This window comes from Sinocyclocheilus rhinocerous, unplaced genomic scaffold, assembly GCF_001515625.1.
Source record: "Sinocyclocheilus rhinocerous isolate Xijiao unplaced genomic scaffold, SAMN03320098_v1.1 scaffold369, whole genome shotgun sequence".
Classification (NCBI taxonomy): Eukaryota; Metazoa; Chordata; class Actinopteri; order Cypriniformes; family Cyprinidae; genus Sinocyclocheilus; species Sinocyclocheilus rhinocerous.
In genome coordinates this window covers 512,896-522,669 of record NW_015666557.1, presented here as the reverse complement: position 1 = coordinate 522,669, position 9,774 = coordinate 512,896, and the positions used below count along the sequence as shown (strand labels likewise).

General features: G+C 38.8%; 1 protein-coding gene across 1 annotated transcript; it reads left to right on the top strand.

Moving 5' to 3' along the window:
- The first annotated feature begins 5,449 nt into the window (after positions 1–5,449).
- Positions 5,450–6,829, top strand: LOC107732731 (piggyBac transposable element-derived protein 3-like). Its single transcript, XM_016544147.1, has one exon. The coding sequence runs from the start codon at positions 5,450–5,452 to the stop codon at positions 6,827–6,829; it is 1,380 nt and encodes a 459-aa protein (XP_016399633.1).
- Positions 6,830–9,774: the final 2,945 nt, after the last annotated feature.

The following is a 9,774-nucleotide window of genomic DNA, read 5'->3' as shown; positions in this document are numbered from 1 at the left end:
TCTTTGGAAACTGTTTGAAGTCAGATGGGGAGATGATAGTGATAGACTGCTTAGTATCTCCTTGATAGTGGGGGGGAACTATTTGACCATTTAGCACCCATATAATTGTAGAATCTGTGGCCAGGACTGTAATTTATATGCAAATGTCAAAGGCTAAAAGGGGTCTCTTAAGCCATAAACCCCAAAGACCATCCATGATTTTATGCAGATGCTACAATGGTGTGGTTAAAATTGCACTATCCTGAATTCCCAGTAGCTTTAGAGAGTCTGACATGTGGTGTGACACACACAACTGCATGATTCTGTCTTAAATGAAATATGTTTAAATTGAAATATACCGTATTGTCCCGAATATAAGACGATATTTTTTTTCTTGCAAATACATCTGAAAAAACGCGGTCCTCTTATACTCAGGGTCTAGACTTTGACATGTCAATAATACATCCACAACACTAGGTGGCGCCAAATACGCATAAAACGAGTGTGCCATGAAATACGTAATGTAATGCGTGTTGTAAAGATCGCGAGTAAACAGCTGCATGAGTCGTGACTGTCACGTTAGCCTGATGGCACCAAACTCTCTTTGTGATTTTAAAACGTAAGACAGTACCCAGATTTGAAGACTACAGTAAGATTTAACTTCTACTCTTAATAAGATTTTGGTAGGCTACTATTAGATGGATAGCCTAAATGTCCTAATTCAGATGGGCTACCTGTTTTTTTTTTTTTAATGGTATATCAAAAAGTGTATATTTTTTAAATGTGATTGTTGGTACATTTGACCAGTTTTTACCATACTTTCAAAACAAAAATTAAAATAGGAAAAATATGCAATATGAAAATAATTGAAGACAAAATGTGTTTTACTGAGAAAAAACAAGATTTGGTTTTTAAAACGCCTTTTTCCAAAAGGTACATCTGGAAAAAGGGGGGGTCGTCTTATAATCAGGGTCGTCTTATATTCGGGCCAATACGGTATTGTCCTAATATATGTAGTTGTGACTGGCACGCAAATTTTGAATAGGGTTAGTTTTGTCCTAACAATATGACCGGATGATGTGACCGTCTGGTCATAAACATACTTTATAAATGCAAACTGAGCTTCAGTAACTTTTGAAATTAAGCCAGGAAGAAAATGCTCTTTAACTACCATAACTTCTGTTTCTCAGGAAACTACTGTAGTTGCATATGTAGTCAAGAACAATCATTCACTTTGAATGTGGGTCATAAATAAATGAAAGTTTTGTGGTTTGGGGTCCATATATGTGATCAGTTATGCTCTTCTATCATTTGCAGTAGAAAGGAGACACAGAAACGGATCTACCCACAAAGAAATTCATTCAGCCCATGTGCTGCACATCGCGCATGAACTTACTGAACAATGTCACTCTGCAACATTAGCTTCTATACACTCTAAGAAAAGTCTGTAAAAATAGGGCCCAATGTACTGTGTTATGCAGGTATTTTCAGTATTGATTTTCCACTGAAAATCTTTTTCAGTTTACTTGTATTTTGAATTAGGCATGCATTGTGTTGTGTTTTAGGGTAAGGAAATTCTTCTGTAAACTTAACAGATAAAGTACTGACAGAAATGTCCTGGTACTTTTTCTTACAGTGTAGATGAAAGTATACATAGATTCAATTTACCAAAACCTGTGATAGAACTAGAGTCATACTACACTGAAAAAAAAATTATATATTATTACCCTTACTCTTCCTCATGTCACCATCCAGTAGTTTTATATGAAAACCCTTAGAAACCCTTAGAAAACCCTCAAAATATATTTGACCCTTAGAATTAAATAGGCATTTTACTATGGTTACTGTACCATCTATATTTTAATTACCTTTGTTGTGATTGGCTAACTTTTGTTGACTACTAATTAGGTGCTGAAATGTAAATGTTAACAAGGTCATGATTCTGATTTTAGAGTTTAGTTTCTCTGAGATTAAATCAATGGTCTTGGACTGGAGAGTCATACAGTCATACATCAAACTTTTAAAAATATATATATCCACCTTTTTCCTGAGTAACCGATGAGCACCGCTATGATGGATTCTAACTTCTGTTAGGATGCTGTCGTGTTCCGGTCTCCATAGAAATCCATGTTAAAACTTTTTCAGTGTAACTGAAAACAGTAGACACCGCCACTTCTAGAGCTTTGTGAGCGGATACCGCCGCCTCGGTTGAACTGTGAGTGGACACCGGCGCCTCGAGAGATATGTGAGTGGACACGCCACTAATGAAGCTTTGTGAGCGGACACCACCGCCTCAGGGGAGCTGTGAGCAGACCACGCCGCTCGCACCGACATCAGCGGGGGTTCCTGCACGCTGCGTATCAGCCCAGGACGCTCCGGGAACAGGCGTGAGGTACTGGGTGCAGCAGACAAGGCCTCTGACGCCCCTTGGATTGCCGCTTCGGGAGAACTGTGAGCAGGCAACCGATGAGCCACTCCAAAGAAGTCCCTGGCGTACTCCTCAATACTCTGGTCTCCCTGACGGATGTTGAAGAGTTTCCCTGCTGGACCCATGTTTGCTGGCTGAATTCGGTCACGGTGTGGTAAGGGAACACCGTGGAAAAACAGGGTATGGGTCCAAATGCAGGTGAAAAGAAATTTAATAAACAGAAAGGCAGACAAAAAAAACAAAACAGGTTACAAACCGAATGACAGGATAGGGATACAAATACGGCACAAGAGCTTGCATCAACCAAAACTTCAAACAAATAATTACAATTACAATTCAGCCAGCCAGAGTGGTGGGAGTGTAGTGTATAAATAGTCCATGACAATGAGGAACAGCTGAGGGTGTAATAAGTGACAGGTGTGTGGAGTTTGGGGAATGGAGTCCGGGAGGCCGGGAGATGGCGACCTCTGGTAGTGAGAGGGAGAAACGCAGGGCCCGGACTCATGACAGTATGTAACTATTACACATGTCTTTAAGACTTGAGGACCAAACGATCAGTGACAGCAACACCGAGCAGAACAAAGGTGTCACGCGTTTTAAACATTTTAAAAATGGCACGAAAACAGCAAAAATCAACAAAATGATAAAATACATCCGTCAAGAGCATGCTCACAGCTGTTAAACAACAACAGAGAACAAAACAATGCTGATGGAGTGGATATTCACGATTGAAAAAAAAGAAACTTAAAATAGCCTACTGTTGGTGCGAATGACCACTTATTCATGACACAGCTTCATTTTCTTAAAGTTAGCCTCTCAATAAGTTGCCTTTTTGTAGGCGTTGCTATGCTACAAATAACTATGCTATGCTATGATATAGAGCGATATCACATGGGTACCAGTGTGATATTGTGTTTATACAAGAGTTTGACAGCACAAGTATGTAAATAAATAAGAAACAACCTTGGAGTGTCTTTAAAAAAAAAAAAAAACATTTTGTATACTTCCGCCACGGATTCAAATCTCAGTTTGACCGTTTAACAGATGAGCCCAAGCCTCCGAAATAATTTTAAAACATCACTTTAGAACTACTTAAAAAGTGAAGTTGAGTTGCTTCATTGAAAACTTATTGTATTACTGTATTAAAAGCTCACTGTATTATGTAGAGTATTATCAGATAGATGGAATGAGCGAGTGTGATTACCTGCATCTTATACAGCATTCATTCTTCAGCTCAATCTCGTCTTCACAATAAAACATTAGTTTGAATGTCTGCAAAAGCGATTTCTTTGTTGTTGTAATATACTGTTAGGCAGCAGAATATGGAGGCAGAGGGATGCAATTTATGTCTCTTTATTTGACAGATGCCTAACAATGTAAACACGAGCTGGATCCGGCTAGAACAACCATAAGATTTGCATAAGTAGATGCCTCATTAGCGACTGTTTCTATGGGTCGCTATATGTAAGCCGTCCGCCATATTGGAAGGGTCAACTTGACGTCATTCACCATAATAATCAAGAGCTGTGTCTCATTTCGAAGGCTGCATACGTCATCGAGGCTGTCTTATTTCAGAAAAGCAAGTAGGACACTCCGAATGCAACCTTCTTTCACAGGAATTCGGAGGATGCATGAGGTGTATCCTTTGCTGCTACAGATAACCCACAATTCTTTGCGTCACTGTAAACAACCGTTGTTTATTTGAAAAAAATGGCGGCGCTGGCAGATGTAACGTTACACACAAGTGAAGATGTGGTGTTTAAATATAAGTATTTTCAAGTTCTTCTTTTTTAAGTTGTATTACCTCAGTTGGTAGATGTGGTAAACAGGATTACAAGAGTTTAGTGATTTTTAAATGTTGAGAACAGTTCTTTGCTAGCAAGGCGAGAAATTGTTAATTTGTTTAACCCTTTGGTATTGTACAATTAACTAGCATGAGAGCGCAACAACGCTATAAATGTGTTGGCATAGCAACGTGATACTTCCTCTTTCCTTTTCTGCCCGTCCTACTAAGGCCGTCTCGTTTAATTCTGGGTTGAGGACACTCCATATACGCATCCTTCAGAGGATGCGACCTCCAGAAAATGCAGCCTTCGAAATGAGACACAGTCAATGAATATTCGAAGATGCCACAATCCTTACACATCTATGGTTCCTCCCCTCTCTTGCAGTCTCACCTAAGAAAGGTTATACCTTTTTTTACGGAATTTAAATCCTGGCGGTTTTTACAATCATCGGCTGTGCAGGATTGTGGCATCTTTGAATATTTATTGATTATTATGGTGAATAAAGACAAGTTGACCACTGCAAAATTGGCAGACGAGTCTATGTGCAAGCAAATTTTCAAATAGATATTATCTTACGACTTTCTGCGGAGAGCGCCCTCCGGCTTCGAGTATGAATGAAACATAAACTGCACGGAATATTTAGCGCTCCGTGATGTTCATCTCGCCTTATTCTGGGTCCGAATAAAACATCAGATCATGCACAGACTATCCTGTCTCTTTGAATTTAAATCTATATTTATTCACACCGGCTCTTGAAAACCTCTATGCGAACACACTTGCCCGAAAAAGTGCGGGGGACGAATTTACGTGATATTAAAAGTGGGGGGGACACGTCCCCAGCGTCCCCTGCGTAATCTACGCCCCTGATCTTTATTAACAAACCGCATATTTGAAATCTAAACAACTACATTCTCGCCTAAAAAAAAAACCTCTTAAAACTACATTCCGTACACACAAAACACAAAACAGTATTGTTTATAAAATTATAGTTGATTTGGGCATCCACCATGACACTCACTGTGAGAAATACTGCGAGTGATACAAAAGGTGAAAGTTGGTCCAATGTAAAATGTCAGTGTATGTCCCTTTAATAACTTAACCCCTTCAGACCTGGCGTTCATTGGAATGGACATTACATATTTCTGGGTCTAAACCAATAAAAAATCTCTGATTTCATTGTTTGAATAATGCTTATTACTGATTGGTTCCTGATTATCCAATCACAATGGAGAAATGACTTTTAACTATCTATGCCATGCAAAGTGGCACACTAGGTTTCAAACCCACCAGTTCAGGGGAAATCAGAACCCTCATTGGTCTCCACCTTGCTATGGGCGTGATGAAAATGCCAAGAGTCTCCATGTACTGGGAAGCCGGGATGGACATTGGTATTTTTCGAAACACCATGTGCCGTGACAGATTCTTCCAGCTTCGGTCACATTTGCATTTGGTCAACAATTTGGAGAGGCCAGCAGAGAACAATGATGTGTTTTATAAGGTATGTCCTCTCTATGATGCCATGCGCAGAAGATGCTTGGAGCTTCCACTAGAGGAAAACCTTTGTGTTGATGAACAAATGGTGCCATTTCGTGGATCTCTCTCTGTCAAGCAATACGTAAAAGGCAAGCCACACCCTTGGGGGGTGAAAATATACTTCCTGTGTGGGAAAAGTGGCATGGCCTATGATTTCCTGCTGCACCAAGGAGCTACAATGGAAGTGTCAGAGCAGTTTAAGACGCAGCTAGGACTTGGAGCTGGAGTGGTGTACCATCTCAGCCAGCGCATTACAGAGGCCGACCACAAGTTGCATTTTGACAATTATTTCATGACGTACAATCTTCTGGAGCTGTTGGCTGAGAAGGAAATTCATGCCGCTGGAACAGCAAGGGTCTGTCGCTTTGCCAACCCTCCTCTACAGTCTGACAAAGTGATGGCAAAAATGCCGCGAGGAAGCTGCGATGAAGCTGTAAGCTGTGATGGTAAGGTCGCACTGGTCAAATGGTTTGACAGCAGATCAGTCGTCATGGCCTCCAACTTTGTTGGTGTCGGCACAATGGATGAAGTGCTGCGGTGGGATGAAAAGCAGGGAAGATTTTTGAATGTGTCCCGTCCGGAGGTGGTCAAGCTGTACAATGAAGCAATGGTAGGTGTTGACCTGCTCAATCAACTTGTTAGTCTGTACCGCACAGAAATTCGGTCAAGAAAGTGGACCCTGAGAATGATTACACATGCTTTTGATCTAGCTGTGGTCAACAGTTGGTTAGAGTACAGGCTGGATGCCAAGAGGGCCAATCTACAGACAAAAGACACCCTGGATCTCCTCCATTTCAAGATGAATGTGGCCCAGTGTCTGGTGAGTGTCCATAAACCAGTGGCAGCAAAACGTGGAAGACCCAGTATGTCTCCAGAACCACAACCGCGTGCCCACAGACCACGAGTTCAGGATGCAAGGCCTCTACCTGAAGTGCAGTATGATATGGTTGACCACATGCCGAATTATGATGAGAAGACAGAGGCCACCAGATGCAAGAGGCCATACTGCACAGGGAAAACACATGTATTCTGTGACAAATGCAACATCCACCTTTGCTTTGTGCCACACAGAAACTGCTTCAAGGCTGCTCATCGCAAATGAGAGAATATATGGGAATATCCAGCAGATGTATTTTTGTTATTTTCCATTTGTTAGTAATTGTGTGATCTCTTATTAGCTTACAATGTTAAAAGTTAGCAATGCGTTTGGAAGTTCCATGATAACTGAATGCAAAACTGATTTCTTGGGGTTACATTGCCCACAATCATCCAACCCATTCAATCCGCCAACCTCCTATGTTAAAAACATGGCCTTTTTTAATCTAAGATTTCATGGCATTTTACGTTCATTTAGTCGTGGCGTCCATTGTAATGGACATGAAAAAATACCAATAAAAACATGAGTTATCAAAAATGTTTTTTTTTCCCCTTTATTTCTATGCTGGAAGGGAGTAAAAATCAACTGGGAACATTTTTTTTTGCTCAGCAGAAAAAAATCAGGTCCGAAGGGGTTAAAATGTGAAGTGTGTGATTTCTGTACAACTGGCATTGCCAAATGAAATTGCAAAAATAATGAATGTTTTCAGACAGGTTTCCCAAACTGAACTTCTGCCATTGGTCATACAAAAGCATGGCCCCGCATTTACAGTATCAATACAAATTAAATATTACCTAATACTGTATATTACTTATAATAGTGTTATATATATATATATATATATATATATATATATATATTGTGTGTAATCTGTCATGCCCACTGGAGTCTCGTCAATAGGTCATGCATGCGCTGATAGCTCTGAAGTAAACTAACCCTGAAACAGAACCTATTCCGGAGCAGGTTATGTTCAGAGAGTAAGTTGCTATGGCTACTTACCCTGAAAGTTACCTCCATTTTTGGAACCGAATGCTGAGTTTATCTGCTTACTTACCCTTAAATATACCCGGGTATGTCACATAAATTGCCGTCTGGAATACCCCCCTGGTTGCTCAAACAAACAGAGCATTGTTTTCAAAGTGCATCATAGTTACAGTGCTCTGGAGAAATGACCAATGAATGGATGTCTTATGAGCTGCAATAGAAGAAAGCATTCTGTCATGGAAAATATTACCATTATTTAAAGTTTTAAGATCTTGCCATGATTATGTTGAAAAAATGAGCTAGGGCAATCCTACTGTATACAAATAAACTCCAGTGCTCAACAAGTCAGCTAGGACTACAGTCTCTCTCTCTCTCTTTTCTGTCTGTAAGCATGACCGCCAGTGTGCCCAGGTGATGAATGGACAGAACTGGATAAAGTACACAGTAATAACCTCCAGGCAACCTGTAGCACAACGAGGCATGGGACCACACATTTATCATTCAATTGTCTGAGGATTTTATCAACTAGGCCTTCCACTGCACCTTTGATTTATTTTACAATTCATTATTTCTGATCTGAGTGTGTGTGTGTGTGTGTGTGTGTGTGTGTGCGTGCGTAATATAAAGCATGCAAACAGACAAACAGTTGCTCTTGTCTTATGCCTAGGGAAAGGTAACTATCTTTGAAAAAAAGTGTTAAGAAATAATAATAATATTAATAATAATAAATATAGCTGCAAGCAGCAATTACCGGGGTTCAAGCACATTAAGGCCTTTAAGGTGGTATGCTTTTAGGGTCTAGGCCAACCTAGATGTATGGCTGACAGTAAAAGACATCCAAAATGGAGAACAGGCTCACAGACACATACACACAAAAATGAAATGGTTAAAATATTATATTAATACTCAATAAGCATGCTTACACACAGAGAGAGACACACACATACACAGACATACATGCACACACATTTTGTTGCAGATATAGATATTTGAAATAAATTATATGTGACAATACTTATTGCAAGTCTTCTCTTTTTAAGAGTTTATATGTCATTTTCAGGTTTCACTGTAATCAAAATCTGGCATAATTGTAAAAACTATGTCTGTATGAACAAAATGGTAAACTTTGACTAAATGTTATTTTAAATGTTATAAAAGTGATTTTATAATGTCTAAGCATGAATTCATCAAACCTATGAACAGTGCTGTTTGAGTGAGTTGAATGAGCCCATTAATCGTCTTCCGCTGCCATCTAGTGGTTATAAATGCAATTTCTCATACAACACTATGTTTAACCTTTATAACTATTATAGTGTTATTTTTTTGCCCAATCTCTCTTAAATTTTGCATGCTTGTTTAGAATGAAATTATGCATCATTTTACACAGTTTGAGAAGTTGTGAGCTTTCTTTTACGATTTATAGGCCTTTGGGTACACTATGTAAAGAACATATTATAAAATTACTGATTTAATGTTGTCCACATACAAATGTTCAACATTTTTTTGATAATTATTGACCTAGAGAGTCTAGAGAATAGTACTGCACTGATTTTATTGATTTTGAGTTAAAACCCTAGGACTAGTTAACAAAAGTAATAAAAAAAAAAATTTTTTTAAATACTTAAAGAACAGTTTTATTGACTGCAGTGATCCTAGAGGCAAAGTTGTTCAAAATGAGGAGATCTATCATATGATATGAAGATATATTGTATAAGTGAATATATGAACATTTTATTGCAATTTGAGGTCATTTACTATAGAAATATTGTGTTTTTGAATACTTTTTTTACTGTTATAGCCCCACCTATGGTCCGATATCCATGAAACTTTGCATGCTTGTTAAGAGTGATCTGACACATGTTTCCAGTGTGTGTGTGTGTGTGAATATATGAACATGTTCTGCAATTTGAGGTCATTTTCTATAGAAATATTGTTTATGGAGGCCTTTTTAACTCTTATTAGCGCCACCTATGGTCCGATCTCCATGAAACTTTGCAAGCTTGTTAAGAGTCATCTGACACATGTTTTCACAAAGTTTCGAGTTTTTGTTTAGGTTTTATAGGCTTTTGGGTTTATTTGGCCACACCCCTTTTCTAAATTAACCTGTTATAGCTAACTAAAGGACAAAATTCAATTTTTATTTTTTTTTGATAATTATTGATCTAGAGAGTCCAGAGAATATTACT